The following is a 24,937-nucleotide window of genomic DNA, read 5'->3' as shown; positions in this document are numbered from 1 at the left end:
TTTTTTAACTTATTAGTCAACCCGCATACACTTGGAGATCGACATGGAAATTGGGTTGATCTGCAATTATCAGGGTATCCGCTTCGCTCTGATTTCGAAATAATTTAGATTGTTAAAGGAAAATTACATTTGCATATTACTAGGTATCGAGTAACAACGATGGATTCTATTACCGTCCGCTGCGCGCATGGAAATAAAACTGGTTCAAGATGTCTCGACATAAAATCCTGCATATTTCAAGCTGTTAATCAGCCAAAGTGTCTTTACCAACTTAATGAAAAATTAAAAAAAATTTTTTAAATTAAACTCACCCTGCATCCTAGTGAAGAGTCCATCGAAGGGGCTGTTGTCGAATCTGAAAGGATGCCACATGCCAGGCATACCCATGCTGGACTCGTCGTCATCACCCATATCGTCGAAGATGTTGTGACGAGGTAGGACCAGAACGACTCCGTCGGTCTTGTCATCGGACTCGCTCGACTCGGCTGACTCGCGGTTTGCACCTGTCGACAAATTCATCGTTAGTTTGCGCGGTAATCCATAACGAAACAATACAATATCAAGCTTCGAGAGAACTTCGTTACGCTACATTATATCAGACATACATATCGCGAACAGCAACAACCGCGCATAATCATTGTCGAGACATCCTCTCGAAACACTAGACTCGGATACACCGCACGTCACTCCGCTGGATTGTATTATATTTTGTATTATACTTAGAAGAACCAACTTGGCGTGGAATCTTCAAACGAACTTAGACGTGCGCTCATCGGCTTCGAAGTTATCAAGCTCGCGATGCTGCTTGCGAAAAGAGCGAATTTATCGGCAGTTGCTTTCCAGAGCTTGCGAGGGCGATGGATGGATGCGTATAGCTTTTATGTAACGACTAACGATGTCGGCTGACTGTGACACTTGATGTACGCGACTACAGAGTCGAGGGCTATATTCACGAGCGAGTTGAGTGAAAGCTTTTAGAGTACCTCGGGCATTTCCTTTCATCGAAGGGTTAATTAATAAGCTTGATGGGCGAGACATCGATTTCAGAAACACAATATTATCGAAGCACATACTACAGCTGTATCATCGTTCAAATGCTGTATAGTTTCCAGAATCCTCTCATAAACAATTACACTCGCCGCGGCGAACTATGTACGATGGCAGCCGCAAAAAAAAATAAAGTTCAAGTAGAGCCGCAACGTTATTTCCCCGCCTAAAAGGAGCGCAAAAAAGCTCGCTCGAGCACCGCAAGCAGTTGGAAACAATTTCCGGCCGCAGAAGTACAAGTGGATGGATACACCGCACGTGTGCACACGACCGCGAGAATAATTTAGCGAGGAAGTCGCCCACTTCCGATCTGTCTTTTTCCTCGTCCCCATCGTCGTCGTCGACGTCGTCGTGTATATGGGTCGATGCAACCGGATGTAATTCTGAATTATCGATGTGAGGCATGTGTGGATCGTGTGGGTCGACTCTTCAGTCGTCAGCTCCTTCGAGTTTTGATATCTGCGGGGGTGGATATATGCCTATGTGTATATGTACGCGAGGGTGAAATATTCACGGAGGCGTTTAATTCGACACGTTTACGACCGTGGCGAAAATTGGATCGTTCAATCTCGTAAAACAAATGAGAGGTTTAATTAATATATTGTACTCAAATTAAAAATGCTGCCTACACGTAACTTGCGTCAAAATTCAAGAGTCCGTGTACGCAGATACGAAAAAGCTAAAAATAAATACGCGTGGACCCGCATACGCACAGGAGGAAAATAATCGGCGTTATTTACAATTTCGAAATATCCATGCGCACGTCCCACGTGTCGTGGGGCCGATCAATGACGGCTTCATTAAAAATCTATTCACGGCTTCTCTCCGCTGTGACGTGGACAGCCGAGCCACTGACGCATATATGCGATCCTCTCGACGAATTTGACAGCCGCCTGTATTATTTTTCTCCGGCGTACACACACGCAGCTCTTGTTTATGACGCGATTACACCGACGGCTGCTCCTCTTAATAATCGAAAAATCCAATCAGCGGAAAATCCGACCCTTCGCATATCTCTCGATGACAGAATATAGTGGGATAGAGAGGGTTTATACGCGGGGAAAAAGCGGTACGCGAATAATTGCATTTCCGCGCGTCGAAGTTTCTGGTGTCCTATACCCCCCTTGAAGCGATTGTCCAATGATCCCGAGCGATTATCCAATTTGCACTGATCCCTGTCAACTCGGCGGCGGCTGCTGCTATGTGCTCTCTGACGTGGGAGTCACTTCCAGGCAATTTGTCAGACTATGTGTGTGTGTGTGTGTGTGTGTGTGTGTGTGACGTACTTTCTCTATTTTTCTTCGCGAGAGTCTAATTCCCTCGGACACATCAGGCATCGAAGGGATTCGACATTTTTTTTGTCGTCGTCGACGTTTATTCGAGGCAAATATACAAGCGAGCGCTCGTTATTTTTCGCGCTGGGCATTTCATTTGTTTTCGCTGGAAAAATATCCCGCTTTATTATTTTTCGAGGATCGATGCGATTGACGCTGTATACACCATCGTCGCGATATACATATGTATGCATGAAGCGATTTACAGAGAGAGTGCTCTGCTGCTGCCGCGGAAAAATAGAGGACGACGAAGCGGCCAGAGAGAGAGAGAGAGAGAGAGAGAGAGAGAGAGAGAGAGACTTTTGTTTCGAGCAAATATTTTCCCGGGACACGGCTTCGAGTGACTCTTCCGTCGATAAGTTGCTTAAAAATTCAATATTTATCGCGGCCTACTTGAAGCTACTCCAGAGGAATATTGTCGGAGATCAAAGTTCGAGACAACTTGCCGCCGCCGAGTGTCGATTTATCGGCGAACTGTCTTTTTCGCTTTTCTCAAATTCAACGTGTCCGGTTTTCGATTCGAAAAGAAAAGAAAAATTACATCAGCAGCATCTCCATTGAGAATCATCGAATCGCGTCCAACGGCGGTGCGACGGTGGCAAACACGACGGACAGACAGCCATTCGGATAAGGCTTTCCCGAAATACGCACACACACACACGCTCTTGCGCTTACAGAGAGAGAGAGAGAGAGAGAGAGAGAGAGAGAGAGAGAGAGAGAGAGAGAGAGAAAGAGAGAGAGCTATTTCTCTTTATGTAAATTCCCTCGTTTCGCGCAGCCGTCCTGGAAATTGGCACGCGACGCCGTTTTCGGAGGAATGTGCCGTTGCTGCAGCAGCAGCAGCAGCGTCGATTCCACCCCCAGCGCGAGGTCATTGACCCCTGCTGCACACTCTCCGAAAGCACATACACGTAAAGGCGTTACATAAATTTCGGCCTTGAGGAGCCCTTACATAAATTCGCTTACTACACGACGACGACGACGACGACGACGACGATGCTTTCGTTTTTGAGAGAGTAGGGAACGGCGATAAATTCTTCCATTACGCTGTGTCGGTGTGTGTGTGGACCGCAGAGCCTAGCGCGAAAGTTTTAGTTCTATATGTATAATGTAGGTCGATGCTACTGTCGCTGCCGTGCTTATTCTCTCTCTCTCTCTCTCTCTCTCTCTCTCTCTCTCGCTCTCTCTCTCTCTCTCTCTCTTGCGGTCGTCGCTTTGTTCTAGTTCTCTCTTTTTTTTGGCTCTTTCTCTCGCGAGGATGACTTTCAATGGGGATGATTTCACGTTTCTTCGCGGCGAGGGTAAATAATTCTTCTCTCTTGCGGTGAGGTGTGCGGGGATCTCTCTTCTTTCTTTTTTTGGCGCGTGTTTGCCGAGAGAATCCGATTCTTGGGCCGGCTGGGGCTTCCATTTTTTTCGGGAAAAAGTCGCTGAGTTATACGCGCCGTGTGCTTGCGAAGGACGTGCCCCTCTCTCTCTCTCTCTCTCTCGCTCTGGAATAAACGACGGGCTTGCTGGAATTAGCGTCTACTCGCCGACTAGCTAGGTTTTTATCTTTATACGAAGTAAAATAGAAACGAAATTGCTGTACGATGTCGCTAATGACATTTCGAAACAAAAGCCGATAAATCACGCAGCAGTTCGCGCGCAGCACTCGTTCCTTAGAAGCGAAAGAAAAGCTTCTCGTATCCCGAATCCGCGCACAAAAGATTCAGCTTTCTCTGGCTGACGCGAAAAAAGAAACGAGTTCAGCTAGCAGAATGTAAAATCCCGAGCGAGCGATCCATCAAACGATTGCGATCCATCAAAAACTCCCTCATTATCCGGCCCGAGGCGCTTCGCAGTGCTGCAGTACTGCGCGCACTTTTGATTTTCTCCAGCCGACTGGAGCTATCGGATTACCGCTGCACGAATCGAGCGGCTTTTAATCGAGCTTATCGAGCTTTTCTCTCTCGCTCTCTCTCTCTCTCTCTCTCTCTCTCTCCATCTCCCTCTCTGTAATTAGAGTTAATTAGGCTGGCGCACTCTCCCTCCCCTTCTCTCTCTTCACTTTTGACCCCTTACCAAACCACTCCTGCTTATTCCTTGCTCGTTTCTCGCGAGCTTCCAGCTAGCACTCTTTGATGAATCTCATTTGCGCCGCGCCAGTCTCGAGCTTTTCTTCCGCCCCAGAGAGAGAAGCTACTGCTCTGTGTCTACTGCTGCCGTTGTGTTTTTGTTTTCGTATTCTCTCTTCTTTTTTCTGGCTTTCGCGGCCCGATTTTCTCCGACTCCCCGAGTCAATGGTCCCGAAAGAAGGTTCAAGAATCGCGATCTTTATTAATTCGGCCTGTATAAATCACGCGCGGCTCTTTTTCGAATATTTATACCGGGCCATTATTCATTCGCGCGCGCGCGCGCGTAGCTAGTGAAAAATAATGAAAAAAATCCTTTTTTCAGTATCATTCGGACGCGTAAAAATGATGAATGGTCCTGGCACCCCCGCTGGAAATCTATTATCTGCTGTTATACCTCATTTTTTTTTATTATTTGTTGCTCGTTTTTTCCCACCGCGCGATGCGCAGCGCTGCCGCTTTTAATTTCGTTCGCGCGCACGCCTGCGGCGGACGACTTTTGAATATTTATATTAAATTCTTTAATGATAATTCATGGAAACGTGCTAGGGGGAAGAAGCCGCTCGGTTGTAAATTTTTTACGACGAATTCGCAGTAAAAATTTTAATCCCGCGGGCTGTACGTGCGGGAGATTACTCGATAACGAGTGTTTCGCATCGGGAGGGAAAGGCTGAAATCGGTATGATTATACGCGCCGATTTTTGATTATGGGTGTTGCCGTTTGTTCGATTGGTCGTTGTTAGGGGCTGAGAGGGTTTGATTAAAATTTGTACGCTCAAGTCGATACTCAATAATGAAGCGATTAAATCTATAGCCGCACAGTCGTCTACCGAAACACATAGAAGTAGCCGTCGATCGATCGGTATACGCGCGTCCGCACGTAATCATCCGCAACTGGAACGACGATGTTTTTCAACGTCGCCCGATTTGCACAGTACCGTGTACACGCCGGCGACCGAGTCGCGGAAATTGATTCATAAATGCCTCATGCAGTGGACGACAAGTGCCGTTCGGAGAATCGTCCCTTGAAACATTCATCGTAATCGAGACCCACACTCGCGTGGTAGGCTCTTCTTATATTCAAGGCTGATGAATCCGATTAAGCTTCGCGTAAACACACGAGGTTTATATAGCAGACGATTTTTTTCTTTCAACTATACGTATAAGGAGATCCATCGCAAGCACGTAGCATCTTCTTCTCCATTATCATTCCATTGTTTTTGACAAAGATTTAAGAAGAGAAGAAGAAGAAGAAGAAGAAGAAGAAGAAGAAAGAAGAAGTTTATCCGCGGCGCATAAAAAAGCCATTAAACGAGATTCGTCTTCCGACAATGGCTCGGGCAACTAATCGTTCTATTCTTCGCCTCCTTATTGCGGAGTCGGCTCGCGTGTCCCATTACGTAGGTTTGTTCCGTCAGCCGAGAGAAACACACACCATGCGACTGACTCGAATCCTAAATCTTCTCTCTCTCTCTGCGTCAAGTTTTTTCGCTACTCTGATCTTCGAGATTATAGTGTGTTGCCGAGGAATAAAAAACTTGGCCCTCGTGTATCATCGTCAGGATAGTCTCTGCAGTGTATACGTGTTATACCTATGTGTCTTGACCATATCGAATGATGAATTGTTTATGAGGGACTGTACAGCTCGGATGTGTATAAATAAACTTTCTCGGGATCGAGAGCTTCAATTCCGCTTTGCCCTGTGCTTTCTTTAACGCGGCGGGACTTTTTTACGACATCAAATAAAATTAATAAAGCCAGAGGAGCAAAACAAGCCCTATAACTAATCAAACACGCGAGCTTGCACACATCTCCCAGAAGCCCTCGACGCATCCGCGCGAGAGCGCATTTGCGCAGCCCTTGTGCATCCACTCATCAGCTCCATTAGAGCCAGTCTCTCATTTATTAATCCAGCTATGTACACTCTATCCCTATGCGATCAGCGAGAATCCTCTCTATACCTTCCGACTAATCTCCCCAAGACGTGGCTCTATACACGCCTACACACACACACACACACACACACACACACTCTCCGTAACTATAAATATCGCCGCAGTATATATACTCTATACAACCTGCACCGCTGCTACATCTGGATTACAGTGAAATAGAGAATCGGTATAAGCGCACTTTTTCCGCTGCTTCTCATAACGTATACAGTAGGAAGCTGCTGCTCGGCCATACGTTTGTCATCGTTAGAGTCGCCGCCCGTGCGTATACGTCGCTTGTTTATGTGCTAGCGCGTCGGCGTTGTGCTTAATGAGGGGAAATATTGGCCGCGAGTCTAGCGCACCAGCTGGACTAATAGATATTTAGAGAAGCTGCCAGTATGCTTGTATACGTATGCACGCGGGGTCGTCGCTGATTCGAGCTTTTATATTCGAGCGTCGTTGTTTATCCAAGTAAATTACACGAGCTTGTCGATGATAAACTTTCTCTTTCGCGCGAGGGCTGATTTATAACGACTGCGGAGAGAATTAAGCTGCGAGCGAGTTGCCGCACTCGAGAGCTTGATAGAGGGTATCGATTTTTCGCGATGGTGTGTGTGTGTGTGTGTGTGTGGGGAGGTGTTGTTGTTCTTTATGGAAATCGAATTATGAGCAAGGGTATACTAGCCGTCGTAAAGAATGATGAGGAGAGAGTAGCTCTCGGGGACTACTCAGCGAATAAATCATCCCAGCGCAAGGCGCTTAGATGTATCGGAGGATGACGCTCTCCGGCTAATGCAGTAAGTTTCGACGCCGAGAAAATAAGAAAAGTTTCGCTCGAACACGTTATACTACTATGTACCGTGCGAGTTTATTCGATACGTGCTCGTAATGCTACCGGGGAAATTATTTAGAATACATCGACGGGAAATAAAAGTGCACCGAACTCTATAATTCCTATCGATCCAACAGCTCCAGCCATACTACTATCGAACAAATAACCCGCCTCTAAATACCTCCGTCCCTTACCTTCTATTTTTTCACTCTAATTCAAGCAGCACTCGAGGCAAGCCTCGCATCCCCTTCGCTCCAGCGAAAACAAACCGCCCCATCAAAAGAAAGCCAGCGACTCTCTTAACAAGCCTAGCGTGACAGCGTCGAATCCACCATCACCTCCCCATATCTCTCCTGCGCTTATACGCGCGCGTGCACCTAAGCGCGATACACGCGCGCGATATCAAGAGCGAGAGAGGTGCACAATAACGACGGCGCATCCCCTCGGCCATGCACAATCTCGCTCTCTCTCCCCCCCCCCCCTTTCCTGCGTTATATTGTCCATTCAACCCCCCTCTGCACCGGTGAACTTATCTACGCGACAATTTATCGTCGAGCAGCGCAAGCGCGAGTGCAATTATCTCGTGCGTGCGTGTGTCGCCGCTGCTCGAGAGAGCGAGATCGTTGTAGCGCGACTGCAAGCTCTCGGGCTTTTGGGCTTTATTGCGTCTGTTTTGGATTAAGGCATCGCGCTAAAGAGGATTGCGGACGGATAAATTTGGAGACGCAAGAGGCGAGCTGCTTTTGAATTTTGGACTTGGTCTCGTTTTGGCATTTGAGGTTCGGGAAGAGAGAGAGAGAGAGAGAGATAGAGAGAGTTTTTGGGAAAATGCGGACGTTGCCTGCAAGCTCGGGTGTTTAGAATTTTGGCGGGAATTCCGAACAATAAAGACCTTACGCAAGTATATAACGACTTGACACGGAGAGAGCCGATTGGCTTTGATGATTATCCAAGCGTTTTTTTTTTGTCCCCGACGTTCTTTTATACCCGTCGAAGCGTAATGCAGCCTTTGTCTCTTTCTCTCCGTTATCCGCGCGACATCGAATCGACTGCGTTCGAACCTTCTCGCTCTTTATTTCGCCTCGTCATACCAACGGACAATAATTACTATCGGTTCGCTCGTACTCCAAAACGTCCTATCTTTTTCAATCTCGCGTTTGATATCCGTGTCACGGCTGTATAATATACTTTAATTTGCGAAACAAAAAGTGATTCTATATTGGATGATATAAATATCGTCGCGAGATATTTTGATACGGTGTATTCGGATTAGCCGCGGCGACCCTTTAACTATTCATGAAGCCGCGCTGTGTATTGCGAAATTCAATAATGTTATGCTAAGTGGTTTGGCTTACACAATCCACGGACTTACACACACACACACACAATCGTCGTGTGTGTAGGTATACCTCTCGATTAATCATTGCGGACAATATATTCATGACACGCGAATTTCTAGGCTTTCACCCGTCGCTTTATTACACCTAAAAAGAAACAAAGCAAAACAACGAACTGTCGCACCTGTCGCGTCGTCTCCAAGGTCATCGGCCCCTTTATTATACACGCAAAAAATTGTGTGCTCAAAAAAAAAAACAACGAACGGGATCAGCGCTATATACGACGGGGAGTACACAGCGAGCCGCATAATATTCCAGGTGGCATTATGCAAATCCGCGAGAATTCGGCATCAATTTTGTGCAGCGGCCCGCGGCGAAATTGACGAAACGATAATCTTCGCGCGGCCGGCTGAAAATCAAGCTTAATGCGCGGACCGGCGACTAATGTTGCACAGCACACACCAGATGCTCGAGTCCGTGTGTGTGTGTGCGTGTGAGTGTGCGGAACAAGGAGAGAGTTAGGTAACGCCCGCAATACGCTGCTCCGTCAGTCGCTTCGTCTCGGCGAGTAATGAAGATGCATGTATACGAATTGTGGTCAACGCTGTTTGCTTTTTACGGCTAATGTGAGTCTGATTAGCGATTCGACGTTCAATTTGCTTGTATATAGTGCGAAAATCGCGACATAATTAAAAATAACGAGAGACGCTCCGGGCAGACGTGAACTTGCATTGAAATCTAGGCTCTAGAATAAAACAGCTCTTTATAATATTTTATGGAAGGAAAGAAAATTCTCGCTATAGCACTGGATATAAATAAAATAAGCGACTGACAACAAGCTGCAGATTACAACGACCGCCTGACATACCGAGCACCTCTGCTTTATTCATGCCCTATTGAACGCGTGGGTGGACTGGCACATCATCAGGATCTTCGGCCGGTGCATTAACTCTTGCGTAACGCACTTATCGCTCGGTAGGGATCTCCGCTCGAGCGTTTCGTACGAGCGAATGGATTTTTTCTCTCGCTGTACGTTTGGCTATTTTTAATTTATCAGAGGTCGTTGGGAAGCATTTTTAACGATTGTTAATGGACTTTTATGATTCGACGATTTATTCGGGTCACGTTCATTTTTGTAATAAGAAATCGAATGTTTTTAAATAGCCGAATCGTCGCTTCAAAATTACAAACGGGCTCATGCCCTAACGCGATTGCGTCGACTTTTTTCGAAGCAGCAAACGGGATTTATTTCCACGTCCGACGCAAACTTCTGTAATTTGTAGCCTGGTAGAGATGTTGACGATAATATTTCCAGAAATATCCAAGATTTGTGTGAACTGGGTAGATTCCAGTCTCAGCATATCGGTAGAAATCCCATCTAAAATGACATGAATTCTGGAATATTTATAGCCAGATCTGCTAGAAGTTGTCTGCAAGAGTTACGGCTACATAACATAACCTTGCTTTTTAGCTTTTTTTATGGTTCGTAGGATTTGGATGGGCGACCGACTTTTAATTCGCGTGTATACATAATGTACATGTATCACTGATACACATTTGAGTAATATTATAACAAATATAATAAGCCACAATTCCAAATAGACTTTAAATAAATTACCCGGGGTGCAATAAAGGCTATGTTTTGGTAACTATTTGGAATTATGGCTTATTATATTTGTTATAATATTATTCAAAGGTGTATCAATGGTACACCTTTATATAAAATTATAACAAATATAATAAGCCACAACTATATGTGTTGGTATTACGTAGTGTTTGTCGTGACAAGTAAACGCATGCGCAGAAGGTTATAAAATATACGTTAGTGGTCGATCCGAGTTATCGGCGAGATTTCTCGAGTATTTCTAGTCGGGATTCTACCGAATGAATTTGCCGAGCCGCTAGGATATTGACTGGTTCAACCAGCCAAATTTCTACCAGGTATTTGCTAGCGGATGTAAGGTGTGAAGCGTTGTTTGGCTTTCGAATTCGAGCGTGTATTTTGGGATTATACGCGCGTCACGACTCGGATTGTTGCTATTCTTACAGAGAAAATATATGGTTTACAAAATACATCCCGAAATAATTTTATTCGAAATATCGCGCCCGCATAATTTCATTGGGAAAATTAATATACCAATTATCGAATTAGGAAATTCAGTGTAGCGGCGCAGCTTTATCAAACAGTAGCTCATAAATCCAGTAGCTTTAAATGCAAGCTATACCCGATCAAGATTAATGGAAGCTCCGTTTTTAATTAAATTACACATCACAAGAGTAATTACCAATCATATTTACGCCGAGAGAGAGAGAGAGAGAGAGAGAGAGAGAGAGAGAGAGAGAGAGAGAGAGAGAGAGTTTCTCGATTATAAATGAATAAATTTGCCCGACTGCGCGCCGCCGTGTGTATCGATCTGTTATGCATACATTTATACCGGTATTGTACACGTATAAAACACACACACACACACACGCTCACGAAGAAGGCGAAGTTCAGATTTTTATTCGCCAGTTAAGAAAAAGCTTGGCAATGATATCGGTTGCGTGTCAAATCGTACAAACTTTAAACGCGCAAACGATTCGTTGACCACGAGGAAGTATTAATTTCACCGTCTTTAAGGCGATTGCAAAGGATGCATAGTCGGTTAGCGAAATGAAATATCCAGAGCTGATTTTCGAACGTCAGGCTTCGATAATACCGAACTTCCCATCTCGTGAAATTTCCAGCTGACGAGGTCTCGCGTAATACGTACACAGGGAAGAAGGAAAGGATCGTCCGGCAAATCGAATAAGAACCGGTTCAACGAGCTGTAGTCGGCCCCAGTTTTTGTCTCTTTCTCTCTCTATCCACTGAGAGTCACGGGATGTGCCGTGTGACGGTGTCATCTGACCCCACGGCCGCGGGAAGGACCTTCGGCTCTGCGCGAAAGTGTATTTCCGAACGGATTTCACAGCGGTCATGGCTTCGTACATTTGTGTGTAAACAAAAGACGCTTACATACTTTCTTAATCGCACGAATATACCTATACATGTAACAAGATGGAAAAGTTCCTGATCGCGTGCGACGCTATACGTATAACCCAACTCGGTACTTTTCCCCCACGACGTTCCACATTTAAAAAGGATGTGCGTCGCGGAAAAATTCTCGCTCTTTATCCCGGCATAAATCAAGCTTCGTTATGCGAATAGCTAATATACTACGGCGAGTAACTTAGAATCAGATCCCCGTATACACACGGGGCGCTAAACTGATTAGACCCGTGTCGCCCCTTTTAAAAAGCTCTCAAAGGTGAAACCGCGAGAGAGCCTCGAAGAAAAAGGAAACACACATAACGCGAGGTAAGGGCGAAGGAGGCAAGAGGTGTACACGGCACAGCACACGTATATATATATATAGTACATTAGCCAAACACGGGAGACCTTGAAGCTTCGGCTGACTTTATCGCGCTTCGGCGGCGGGCAGTACAGAGCGGCGCATAAATCATCGGCCTCTGCGCACTCGCTCGCTCTCGCGAGGTTATAATCCGGCCTTCGTGCGCTGCGTAATTTAACTTTCGTGCGCGGGAGAGAGAGAGAGAGAGAGAGAGAGAGAGAGAGAGAGAGAGAGAGAGAGAGAGAGAGTAGTCTTAACGACCGACAGCAGGAGGAATTAGCATAATCGTGGTCGGGATTAATTTTGCGCTACTACTCTTTCTCTCTCTCTCTCCACTGGCCGAGATATCGGCGAGAGAGGCTATTGTGGCATAGCTCCGGGCTGTTTCCTCGGGGCAAACGATCGCCTTATATACCCTCTGCGAAAGATAAACGTTTGTCGTCGGCGCATCCCGTGTCTTCTTCGCCCAAGGTTATTTGTTGCGATTGTTTATCGCGATTAGCAGCGGCGTTTTTCGATCCGCGATATCCCTTCTACTCGAATACTCGCGCGCGTCTATAATATATAGAGAGCTTTATCGCGCGCGAAATCCGCGATTTAATTTCCGACGACTTCTCGCTAATTGATCCGGCGAGCCGATTATCTAAACCCGCCGAACTTCTCTGCGATTCTCGATCGCTTATACACCTCTCGGTGAATTATAACCAACTGGTAGCTTTTTATCGGCCGGCGATATTTCCGCAAAAAGCTCTCCCCCTCCTCTCTATAAATAACAATTCCACCCTTAAGCTCAGAAAAGCTGCGGGGGGCTTATTAATAAAAGTACACTCGAGTGCCATACATCACTGTGTGTACGTGTGTGGGTATTATAATATATGAAAGCTCGAAGCGCATTCTGCGACGAGAGGTTGAGGAAGGTCGAGTGCGCGCGAACAAAAAAAAACCGAGTGGAGAGAGAAGCTCTCTCGAGAGAGAAGAACGCGTCAAAGGATTATCGTCCGAGCAGACTCGGACTTTATCTACTTAAACGCTCCGGCATCTCCTCTCGCCTGACCCCTGTCCCTGTATGTGTGTGTGTGTGTGTGTGGGTGTGGGCTAACTGTCGAGGCGCAAGGTCGCGATGCATAAGCTCAGTTCTGCGCCTCGGGTAAGTCCGATCGACTGCTTTGGATTTTTTTCGACTAGATTTTCACTCGCGCGAAACTCCTTCTGTCGTTGCGCGGTTTTGTGTAATGCGTGTATGTGCAGCTCTTTTATTCGTTATCGGAAAGCTTGCCGTCCGGTGAAAAAGCTCCCTTTTGTCTCTTCTCCCCGGTGCAGATTTTGGTTTTTCGCGGTCGTTGTTTCAGGAATTGAAAAACAAAACGTCAGTCGCAGGACAGGTGATCGGGGGAAAAAAGGGGGAAATGCACGTACGCGATGTGTAATTGATCGAACGACGACGATGCGGTGGCCGACGCTTTATTAATTCGCCTGATGCTCGCGATATAATTGAGTGCGCTGCGCGCGGGAGCTTGCGTGTGTATATATATATATATATATATCGGCGTTATTTCCTTTACGACCTCGTGGCTATATAGGTGTCCGTCTCTGTGTGCAGTGTGTGTGTATACGTATATAATTATTAATTGCACGTCAGCGAGTGACTGACGGCTGATTGAACAATGAGCCCCAAGTGCACTAATGACCAGTTATACCGGTGCATCGAGAGAGAGAGAGAGAGAGAGAGAGAGAGAGAGAGAGAGAGAGAGAGAGAGAGAGAGAGAGAGAGAGAGACGTGCCTGTATGTGTGCATCTATAGATATAGCGCGTGAGCCGATGTACTCGACTGCGTCGTTCGTCGAGAGACTGTTCGAGAAGGGAGTATACGAGTTTTGCGTTGCGTTTTTCACTCGATTTATATAATTATGTTCATCATAAATCACACGATAACAACAATAACAATAATACTTAGCGTTTGAAGAGCCAACAGTTATTAAAAAATAAATCGTTCCCGATAACTCGTCAATAAACCGCAGGCATCTTTTGTGATACTCCGACGCGTTACGTAAACAACGCAGCGGCTCACGAATTAAATTGGCGCGCGCGCGCGTTTTTATTATATTACACGTCGCTTGCGAGCATTAGCGCGTAATCGGAAAAACGCTTGCGGGCAGCGACGTACACACGACAGCCGCCGATAAATCCCTTCGAATGATCATCGCTCATCGTAAGCGCGCGAAATTCAAAAAATTAAAACGACTCGATCGGCTGCTGCTTCGGCGGCCGCACATACGCGTATCGCTCTGTATATATAAATGCGTCATTGGTACGTTTATTCAATTTCAAACGGCTCGATGACACCGGCGGTGCGCCGAGCGCGCGATATGCAATTTTCCGTTTTTCATTTCCCGACGAGCAATTATTTCATTACTTTTGCGACCGCCGACAAATCGAACGTACGGGCTTTTTTTTGCTTTTTAATGAATCTGTTTTACGTGGTGATTGCAGCGAGAGCCAGTTGGAATATTCGCAGGTGATTGCGAGATGTGTATGGATGTATTGCTTTGAAAAAATTCCACGAGTTCGATGACACGGTTTTCTGCGTAGAGAAATTTTTAATCAAAAGAAATTGCAGCCCATGCGATATTCCTTCACGTCCACAAAGCGAATCGCGCTATAAAAAGCGGAAACTCTCTCTCTCTCTCTCTCTCTCTCTCTCTTTCGCCTCATCATCATCATCGAAGAAGAAGAAGCCTCTCGCAAGAGCCATCCATCCATACCTATAGACCACATCGGCTCTCGATACACTTCCGCATACTTTGCGCTATGCCGTGCAGTTTAGCCTTAATCGCTGAAACTGTCGCGAGAATTATTATTATCCTCTCCTGCTACTGCTGCTGTTCCGCAGCGCAGCTCTGGCCGGAAAGACAATCCAATTACGACACGGGCGTCGGCGAAGCCCCATAAACTTCGGCCCTTCCGCGGTCACGCCGACGCCCTCTGGCGATATTATGGAGCGCGAGCTGAATCTTAATCGCGAGCTTTCGAGTGCGCCCCGGTGAAAGCTTGCGGAAGCGAAGGGAGAGTGGGGGACAGAGCTTTTGGATGTGTGTGTATAGAGATATCTGCGGGTATACGTGTATAGCGGAGCTGTTTTTTTTCTCCGCAAATTGTTATTTCGGACTAGCTGCCGCTATACATATGCGGCCGGGGTTAGTGATGGACGAGATTGTCGTGGGTGTGGTTGTTTTTTGTTTCTATTGAAATCCTTCCTCTATTAGAGTATTATTGGCATCAGAGAATGCTAAAGATAGTTGCATACTGGGAACATGGAATTGTCGACGACCTGGCTTTCTTCCTGCATTACTTTTCAAAATTCGAGATTACAAAATCCTTATCCAGTTATAGCATGACCGGCTTACCGATTTGACATAATGAGGGAAATAAAAAAGTGGCCGTGCGCCACCTATTTTCACCTGTCAGAGACACGAAGAGCAGAAGAGTTCCAACTCTTGAATCATTGCTCGTTCCGAGAAAGAAGCATCAGTATGAAAATCCTGAATTTAATATGCAATGACGAAAATTGCGAAGTAAACTGTGTAATGAAATATTAAAAAAAAAAAAACGCTCGAAATCCTGTAAAACTCTCAGTGCTTCTTTCAGCGACTCTTTCGAGTTTCGAAGATAAAAAGGGCGCGAGAGTGAAAAAGGCTCTTCAACTTTTCTACCTGACGGAGGTGAGCGACGCTGCTCCGGTTGAAAAGAGCGTCGTTCCAGAAGCTCTCATTTAATCTTCCAAAGATACGTGTACCACATTATATCCCACACACACTGTTGACAATCGCTTACCTGCAACAGAAAGAGAAGAGAGACGAGGTTAAAATCGCAATCCGATACGCAAGTCCCTTATTTAACACAGCTTACAGGCAAATATAAACCTGCACTGGCTTCATTAACAAAGTCCCTACCCAAACAACTCGGGAACTCCCATCCAAGCCTTCAAAAAACCATTAGCCTCCCAGCATCCTCAGCCCTCCGGCAAACAACAACAATGGCCGCAACAATGCTCTCTTAAAGTCGCCTCATTGAATTTCGGCCCACTGCGCTGCTAGACCAGTGGCTCGTTCGAGATAATAATAATTCTCGGCCCCCGGAATCTCTCTCGCAGTCCCCCGGATTAAGCGTAAACTGCAACTCGCTCTAGCTGCAGAATAATACACACCGAGAGCCTCGACGCTGCAATTAGCAAGTGGAAACGAGGAGGACGACGGCGTCGTGTCCGTGTGACAAGGAGGGCCGCGAAAGTTTGCCCCGATCGTTTATCATAGGCTGCTGCTGCTGCTGCTTTTCCATTGCTGAGAGAGAAGAGCTTTCACGAAGCGCCAGGCGATACACTTTTATGCGCCGGATATAGAGCTAACTTGATTTCAACTTGGCTCGTTAGGAGAGGACTCATCTTCCGAGAAGTTTATCGTGAATTTCTCCGCGCGCTGAGCGAGAGCTGGATGAGAGCCTTGAGAGATTATTGTGTGTGTGTGCATTACGGATAATTTATATACGCCGCCTTATCTGCCGGATGGCCGAAGAATATTAAGCGATCGGCTTGTTTTGGCCTAACACGTACATTTTTTGTTTAATGAAACAATTCCAGCCCAAATAACCAGTGCCTAATTCGATCTATCTTCTCTTTCTCGCTCGACTCACCGCAAGTAATAAGCAAAAAACTCGCGGGCAAAAGACAAAACCAACGCCCGCAGCCGCCGCGTGCACAAGCGAGCTTCATCAGCATATACGTATATGCGTCGCAGCACCGCGAAAAGCCATCCGCCGCATCATACATAAATAACATTGAGAACCGCGCGCCCGACGCGTAGCTCGAGTCCTCTACGCGTTATAATTTTGTTTGTCGTCGTAGTCGCGACCGCCAACACACCCACACACACACACACGCAGGTACATCTATACATACGTAATAATAAAACGTAGGATTCGCGTCGCCCGCGGGAATTTAAAATTTCCGTCAGCTCTCGTAGCCAGCTCAGCTGCATTATCCCATCTGCCCCATTTCCCGCCCATTGTCGAATGGGAAAAAAGTGCGGAAAATCCGGCGCCGCCGCCGGAGCCTAATTTGCGGACTGTCGAATTGGATGGGTAATTTTCTTCCATTCGTTTTTTTTTATCTCGCGCTTCATTAATTACGGAACAGACGTGAAGCGAACGTCGACGACTCGAGGATTTATGAATTTTTGAATAATTTCGGTTATATACTTATGAAGTTATGCTTTCACCATAATATACCGTAAACGCAGAGGTGGAATCTAAAACTTCCGGGACGAAAGTGGGTAGTTGGGCTTAAGAAGCTCGTCGAAAACGAGGCGGAAAAAGGAGGCTATGCAGTTGGCACGATTGACGAGCTCCACTTTTCTCTTATTGTTATGTCCCTCCACTGCAAGCTCGTCTCTTTTGTTCGAATTACCCGCGCGCGCGCGCGCGCGTACATAGTCATCGCGAGGTTGCATACTAATGGCGCAGCTGGTAAAGGGAGGAAAAGAGATCGTCGCTTTGTTTCAGCGCCAGATCTTGCCTGTCTCATCTGATTTTATTAAAGCACACAGAGTGGCTTTCATTACAGCAGGGCGTCAACAAAAACTCATCTATTATACCAGAGCCGTATAAAAAAGAGTCCAATCAAGAAGCTCCATTGACCGAAAGAAAACTACGCTTCGAAATCCAATTGCACTTTTTCAAAATAGAAGAGAAAAAGCAGCCGCCGCAGCCCTTGTCAAATGCATAAGGTCCAATATTCATATCCAGCGACCATCGAACTCATGCTGATAGAGGGAAGAAAAAAAGCAAGAGAAGCATAAAAAGTTGTCACGCTCTCGAGTGTACACGCTAGAGCAGTCGTTATAAAGCGCATCAACTATCGCTTATTATCGTCGCTTCAATTAGGAGTCGAATAAAGTCGGAAATAATTAGCCTCTCGCGCCGGAGTATGATTAAATCTCGCGCGCTCGCGGATATGAATCCGTTCCGTCGAGTCGTCTGTTTTGTTATAGCAAGCGATGCGCTCTCGACGCTAATTATAATCCGATATAGTGGCTGACGGACGCTATGCATGTCCGTGTGTATTCGTGATGTCCGCTGCGACGGATGTTTAAATTTGTTCGTTCGGCTGATTCGTTGCTGCGCAGTAGCGGCGCATTAAAAATGCAACGGTTATTTAGACTTTTGTTATAGATCTTGCTTGGTGTAATTGATTGTAAACGACCTGAAATCCGAGAGATAAAAGTGTGGACAGTTTTGCAAACTATTCCGGCCTCCATATATAGAGGCGCACGTGTATTAAACACAATCGCTTTATGAATATAGATCACGCGGTAGCTCAGGGACGGGAGTATAGTAGGTCCGATGCATCGCTGGGGTACAATTCAATCACCGGTCGACCCGCCCCGCTACTATGTATATATACGTATATACATATATCTAGATCCTATGCTCTAAGGGTCAACAAGCGCTCGAACGAAATAATCCACAGCGGAACGACCCGTGGAACTAATCGAAGAGCCGGGCACTCTCTCTCTCGATTGTTTAATCGAGCTCGATGGAATTGCCCGCGGAGACACGTGAATTAGGCTTCGAGAAGTATAAGGGCGATGAAACGTATTTGCATCTTTCTCTTGAATAAAGGAAAAGTTAACATCATCCTCAAAGAGCGGCTTCATGAAAACCGCTCCAATGAGCTCGCAAGTGGCACTTGCTGCTCGCCTTGTCCGTCTGCAGCCGTAAGACCGAGCTAATGAGCAGTGCTAAGCTGAGCTTCGTTATAAATTGGTAATCGGCTCACACGGGCTCCTCAAAGCCAGAGCCCGCGATTACGCGCTGCTGTACACTCTATATGGTATATACTACGTGCATTATCATACACATAAGGCTCTCGGTCAAGAGGCTTTCCGACGGCAACGCCTTATCCGCTGCAGCGTCAAAGACGAGAGATCTCACCTTTTCGACCAGATCGCCCCCTGTAGCTGATGAGCTGGTTGAGGTAAACGGATCGCGTTTGCTTTGTCGCGCGGCGGCTCTGTGTACATCTCGATGCATACGCGGTTGATTCAGCTAGGGGGTCAGGTTTGCAGAGAGAGAGAGAGAGAGAGAGAGAGAGAGAGAGAGAGAGAGAGAGAGAGAGAGAGAGAGAGAGAGAGAGAGAGAGAGAGAGAGAGAGAGAGAGAGAGAGCGACGCGTTATGCGGCCACTAAGCCGAGCATTATGATGATTATGGAAATACGCGTCGTCGGTGCGGTTAATTGTAAATATGTGGCGGTCAGTGTAACGAGGAGTTGTCCAGTTCTGTGCAGCGGATTAGCTCTTTACTGCGAATTTTCGATTTTGAAAAGCTCTATTTTTAGACCTTAGACTCTGATTCGGCTTGATGTACAACAGTGTGTATACAGAAGTGAGACGAAAGGTCCGTAGGATGTATAATAGCTCGCGCGGAGCACAAAGCTAATTCAATCGTGTGCGTCCGATTATTTTGTTATAAAACATTTATCCCCTCAATCGTCGAGCTACTATGCATAGCGAGAGTTTCGAGGGATGAAAAGCCGCGTCTCCCTCTATTATGTATATAGCACGCTATTTTCCCCGCCGAAGGACAATGCGCCGTGAATTCAGCCAACTGTGTGTGTGTGTGTGCCATGTACGTGGAACAGTGACCTGCGCGTGATGCGATTGATCAATCATAGAGAACACTCCGTGTAACAACGATGGGCAAACAATAACAATAATAACGCGCTGCATTAGGCTGATTGAATTAGCCGGATAATGTGGTAATTATAATATAATCGATGAGCCATATAGAGCAGCAGTGGAGCTGTGTGTGTGTGTGTGTGTTTATGTATAGCGCGCCAAGTATCGATGGATTCATATTTATTTATTGCGCCATTATCGCGCATTATGCATTCAATATCATTCATCGAAAATCTTCGGCCGTCGTCGCTCTACTGCTCGGGCTCTTGCGCCTGTGCGTCCTCTCCGTTATATGGCTCGTCGCGTAAGCTATACGACAGTAGCGTGAATTATTTATGAGGTCGTTTGAAAAAATAAGTATAATGTGCCGCGTCGGGATCCGAGCTGCGCGTATTATAATGGCCCGTACGTGAGAGAGGGAGAGAGAGAGAGAGTCGCTTAGTGTGTATGCGTGTTTTTAATTCGGCTTGAATTATAAAAAAAATCAGTTCAGTTAAAGCTTCTCTCTCTTACTAGTCTCAAAAGATCGACTGTATATAACAGAGAGTGCGGCGTTGGCGTCAGAAATTAATTCCACCATTGATGACGCTTCGAAAGATCGAGTTCGCCACTCGCGTATATAACCCGCTTCGACGTTGAATAGGGAAGAACTCTTACCGCCTCTCTATACAGAGCATTCACCCGCGCGGCTATTGCTGATCCTCTCGCGGATTTTCCCGCCTTAGCTACTACTCCTATTCATTTATTTCCTCTCTCTCTCTCTCTCTCTCTCTCTCTCTCTCTCTCTCTCTCCTACTCTGTTTCTCTTCCATTTCATTTTCTCTTATCTCCGCGCGCGCGTGCCTCATTGTATTTGCTCGGCCGGTCCTCTCTCTACACTCGCTACTCTATTCTCGATCACGCGAGATGTGTGTGTGGGTATAGGGTCCTTTGCTTCTCTCTCTTCCTCTCTCAGTGCTCCGAGGCTTTGTTCGCCGCCGACGGCGCCGCGTATTTTCGGGGATACGAGAGCCAGCTCTCTCTCTCTCTCTCTCTCTCTCTCTCTCTCTCTCTCTCTCTCTCTCTCTCTCCGTACAGTCTTGGGGTAAACATCGTTGCGATGATCGAGGTGCTTTGATTTTATTCTCTGCAGGAGGCTTTCCTGGCGTAATTCATCGGAGAAAATAGACAGAAAGCGAGCTTGATTCGAGAAAGTTAAAATTTCCTTAATTCCCGCGCGCGTGACTTTCTCGACAGTATCGGCTCTACTTCAGTCGCTGCAGCGCAAGGCCGAAAGATCGATTCACGACCTTCTCTCACACTCTTTCTCGCGCGTGTCAACAGCAAAGCCAAACACATCCGTGTCGGGACGAAATAAGGCGAGAGAGGGAGTCGTTCGATCGATCGGAAAAGGATTGGAAAATCGAGGTGTGTACATTACCGTTAAAAAATGACTTATCGACTCCGATTCGGTTTTACAAGTGTGTGGAGAAGAGGGATTTACCTTTGGATAGTTAGTTAAACGCCGATGGTGAAAAGAGAGCTTTAAAGCTAAAAGGTAACGCACCAGCGCGTGCGTTACCTTTTATCTCTTCGATTTTTTCGTCGATTTCTCCGCATCGCGCTGTTCCCCGTGTAAACAAGGCTAATTCGTTTGGAACACGTTATTTTGGTTCGTATAAGATAATCCTTGAGTTTGATGCAAAAGAAATGATGAAACTCGGAAGGTAATTGCCAGAAGAGCCGCTATCAATAATGCATGCTCTTCAAGGAAGTTTAAAAAGGATGAATAGATAAAAACTAAATACGTAAACGCATTTTACAATTCAAAGCCTGCACACATGTCATAACAATCGGTAGATTGCAGGCAAGAGAGAAACAATATATCTTGCGCATTATGTCCGGCACGTATGGTGCTATGCGTCATCGCGCACTTAGGAACGATGATTCATAAATAATTTCGTTTTTGCGCTCCGAGTCCTTCCTACTGCAATCGCTCGATATACGCGTTTAATTGTACATAATAAGTTTGGCTAACACAGAAAAAAAAACAGCGAAATATATAATGACAATGTGTACACGACACACTTGAAGCTGCTGGCACACACGAGTTTGCTCAATACGAGGAAAAGATAGGCATTTCGGTGTAAGGCCAACTCGTCCGCCGAGTGGATAATTCAAATGGCACACAATCGAAGTGGGTCTTTCATTTTTACTACTGCTGCGCGACGTGTGTGTCCGCGTAAGCGATGTTAAGCAGAGTCTGTGCAAATTTACAATCCGATGAAACCGATGTACACGTGTGTGTATACGGACACAGTAGAGCGGCGGTGGTTTGCAAAAACGAGAGCTGCAAACGTTCCGTGAGCAATTGTAACTCCGAGCTGCCGGAGCGTGTGTGTGTGCGAGGTGAGTTATTTTCCGGAAAATCGGTTGGAAGTGGCCCTTCAGTATCTTCGCCGGTGCGGCAAACAACAAAAATCGAGAACTCGTTAGTCCGGTTTTGCCAAGAGAGCCGCGCGGCTCTTTTTTAATAGCTGAAGGACCCTGGAGTGTTTGTTTGTGTTTTTTGTTGTTGTTGTCGTTGCTGTTTCGCTTCGAGACTTCTGGCGCATTTATTCCACGGGATGCAGTAGATATAACTGTATATCGTGTATTTTTGTCGAGTATGACTTTGCCAGATGTTTCCTTGTACTTCTCTCGTCTTTATGTTTTTTTGCTTAATTATCGCGCTTTTGCAATTATGCGAGAACCAGCTCTTGCTAATAAAGGCGCGGAGCGAGGCAATGAAAATTTCAATTACCTCGGACTTCTGAACTTGAAAAATTTGCAATTTATTACCCGAACTTGTTAACTCTTAACGAGACGCTTTGCATCGCGCGGGCTGAGCGTAAAAAAGTTTTAAAGTAATTAAAAAAAGCTGCTCGATAACGATTATCCGATAAAACCAACCGAACCCGGAAGCTCCATAACATCGCTTATCGAAAATCGAGACGAAAAAACAAAAGGCCCTTACCTGGGAAACCGTGCGCAAGCGCGAGGAAGCACACCAGCAAAACGACACCGTACACACTCTTCATGATCACAGCTCTTCTCTTCTCTGGAGAGAACAACGAACGCAACAACAATAATCCCAAGGAAACAAAAAAATCAAAACTCGCTGTATATATCGAGCTATACAGGCTCTGGTATGTATAGTGTATGCGCAAACGCTCCGGCAAAAGTCTCGGCGCGGACTGATGATCCGGCAATCGCGCTGCCGGCTACAAAAGCGGCAACGGCGAAGGTCAGCCGGGCCCCGGGAAAACACGCCTCTGTCCGTCTCTCTCTTTCTCGCTCACTAGTAACAGCCTGTGCTCGCTTTATCCCTTCCTTCGAGCGTATACCGCCTGAGCGAAGAAGAGGAGGAGGAGGAGAGATGGAATATGAGTTGACGTGTCGCTCGTTTGTCAGACGACGATTTTACGTCTCCTCTGTTTATCTTCTTACGGTGCTTCTCTCTCTCTCTCTCTCTCTCTCTCTCTCTCTCTCTCTCTCACTCTCTCTCTCTCTCTCTCTCTTCTCTCTCTCGGCTGCGGGTTTGCCTTTGCGCTTAGCGCCCCTATGTCAGCCGACTTTTTTTTCCAGAAGCTTCTCCTTCGTTGTTTATTGCTGGAGAGGCGATGCTGTAATTTTGTGCACCTATATAATAATGGTTACCGGGGAGGAGGTCCTCTTCCAGGGAAAAAGATGCAGGAAGTCGCAAACAAATTGATCATCCCGTGTGCAGCGCTGCGGCGGCAATTAGTATTCACAGGTGGAACGCGAGGCTATTTTTAAAAGCGATATTTATAAGCCTCGTGCATTTTTAAAATAGCAATCTGCAGAGTAATGGACTATGAGCTGCGAGAGTTTTTTAAGTCTGAACAGAGCTGGCCTTTCACTACTGAATTCGCGCTTTTCGCTAGGGTGTGTTAATCATGGCTAAGTGTATTCATGCTTCCTGAAAATTCGGAAATTCGGCGTGTTTATACTGAAACGGAAAAATTTCCCCGAACGATATTCGTAGAAAATACCGAGTTTATCAGAGTGTACACACGAAAATACGTTTCGTCACGAATTCCGCGAACAAATGATTGTACTCGCGGTCGAACATTCATTTCGGATATTCCAAACTCATATCTCGCATATGCAAGATTGACTCGTCGCGACTGGAGCAGTCTGTCTCCGCGAGTGCGTATCGACTCTCTGCGGTCAAGACTCTTCTAGAATATCACATGCGCTTCAGTCGACGCTAATCGTAATTTCAAGCTATATAGTCGACAAAAAACCGACTCCCAGCCTTATCGATACGCGGCGACACACAGCATCATTGTATCTATATTCGTGTATTCCAAGATGCAAATATCATCAGCTATACGACGAAAACAAACATCGTCGTGAAGCTTCTTCCCTATAATATTAAAATTATATTACCCAATTAATTTTTCAAGTAATTTTTATATCAAACAACCGAGCCATCAGTTCTCCTCTCGTTATAAGCTCTCATTATGCGCGCAGCGCCGTGCAATCGGAGTAGCTATGCGAGGCGCTGTCGCGATCGTCTTCCTCTGCGAGTTCTCGTTTCTTCCATACCGACGACGAGCCATTGTGTTATATATATCCATCGCTCGCTCGGAATAAAAAAACGAGCTCTTAGCGATAAATGCGCCGAGACGCCTTTATTAATAGATAGACTATACGCTAGTTCGAATGTGTACGTGTTTTTTAACGTTTCGCTCGATGCGGGTATTCGTGTGCGATCATGCGTGAGAAGAAAAAGTGTCTCATGATAGTCGATTCGCTGAATAATACGCGGAATACCGTAGGCTTGTTTTCAGCGATTATTATCCGTTTCTTTCTTTTTTTTCTAGATAAGAGTATACATCGTACGTTTCAGCGCTATATATAGTCGAAAAAAATATGTTTATTGAAATAGATGAGTTTTAAGTGAGAGCCTCACACAAAGGCCTTTGTCCGCGTCCATCTGCGTTACATTTTATTCCCGAACGAAGGAAAAATTGGGGCAGCCCGGCTGCGGCGTGTATACATAGAAAGTAGACGCTTCGCGGTCCAGCTTTTGTTTTCCACTGGAAATTCGTCAAACGTTATCTAGATTCGGCTGTACGTTTCGAATACTATGCGAAATTTATTTCTCTCGAGCGAAATGAAATACGTCGTTTTGCGAAGGCAGACTCGAAGTAATTGAATTTTTTCGTTGTTGTTGTTGTTATTGCGAA

The 24,937-nt window shown here is 46.0% G+C and overlaps 1 protein-coding gene across 1 annotated transcript in view; it reads right to left on the bottom strand.

Annotated features, from left to right (window-relative positions):
* Window positions 1–23,616, bottom strand: part of LOC100118606 (icarapin-like) — a 35,496-nt gene extending 11,880 nt beyond the window's left edge. Inside the window, exons 1-2 of the mRNA XM_031925066.2 lie at window positions 22,696–23,616; window positions 312–503 (exon numbers count right to left, since the gene is read on the bottom strand). Coding sequence (XP_031780926.1) covers window positions 312–503; window positions 22,696–22,759 — 256 coding nt within the window. The 5' untranslated portion in view covers window positions 22,760–23,616. The remainder of the gene's footprint in view (window positions 1–311; window positions 504–22,695) is intronic.
* Window positions 23,617–24,937: the final 1,321 nt, after the last annotated feature.

Source organism: Nasonia vitripennis, chromosome 2 (assembly GCF_009193385.2).
Source record: "Nasonia vitripennis strain AsymCx chromosome 2, Nvit_psr_1.1, whole genome shotgun sequence".
Lineage (NCBI taxonomy): Eukaryota > Metazoa > Arthropoda > Insecta > Hymenoptera > Pteromalidae > Nasonia > Nasonia vitripennis.
The sequence above is the reverse complement of the archived record's forward strand: the minus strand, read 5'-3'. Positions and strand labels throughout refer to the sequence as shown.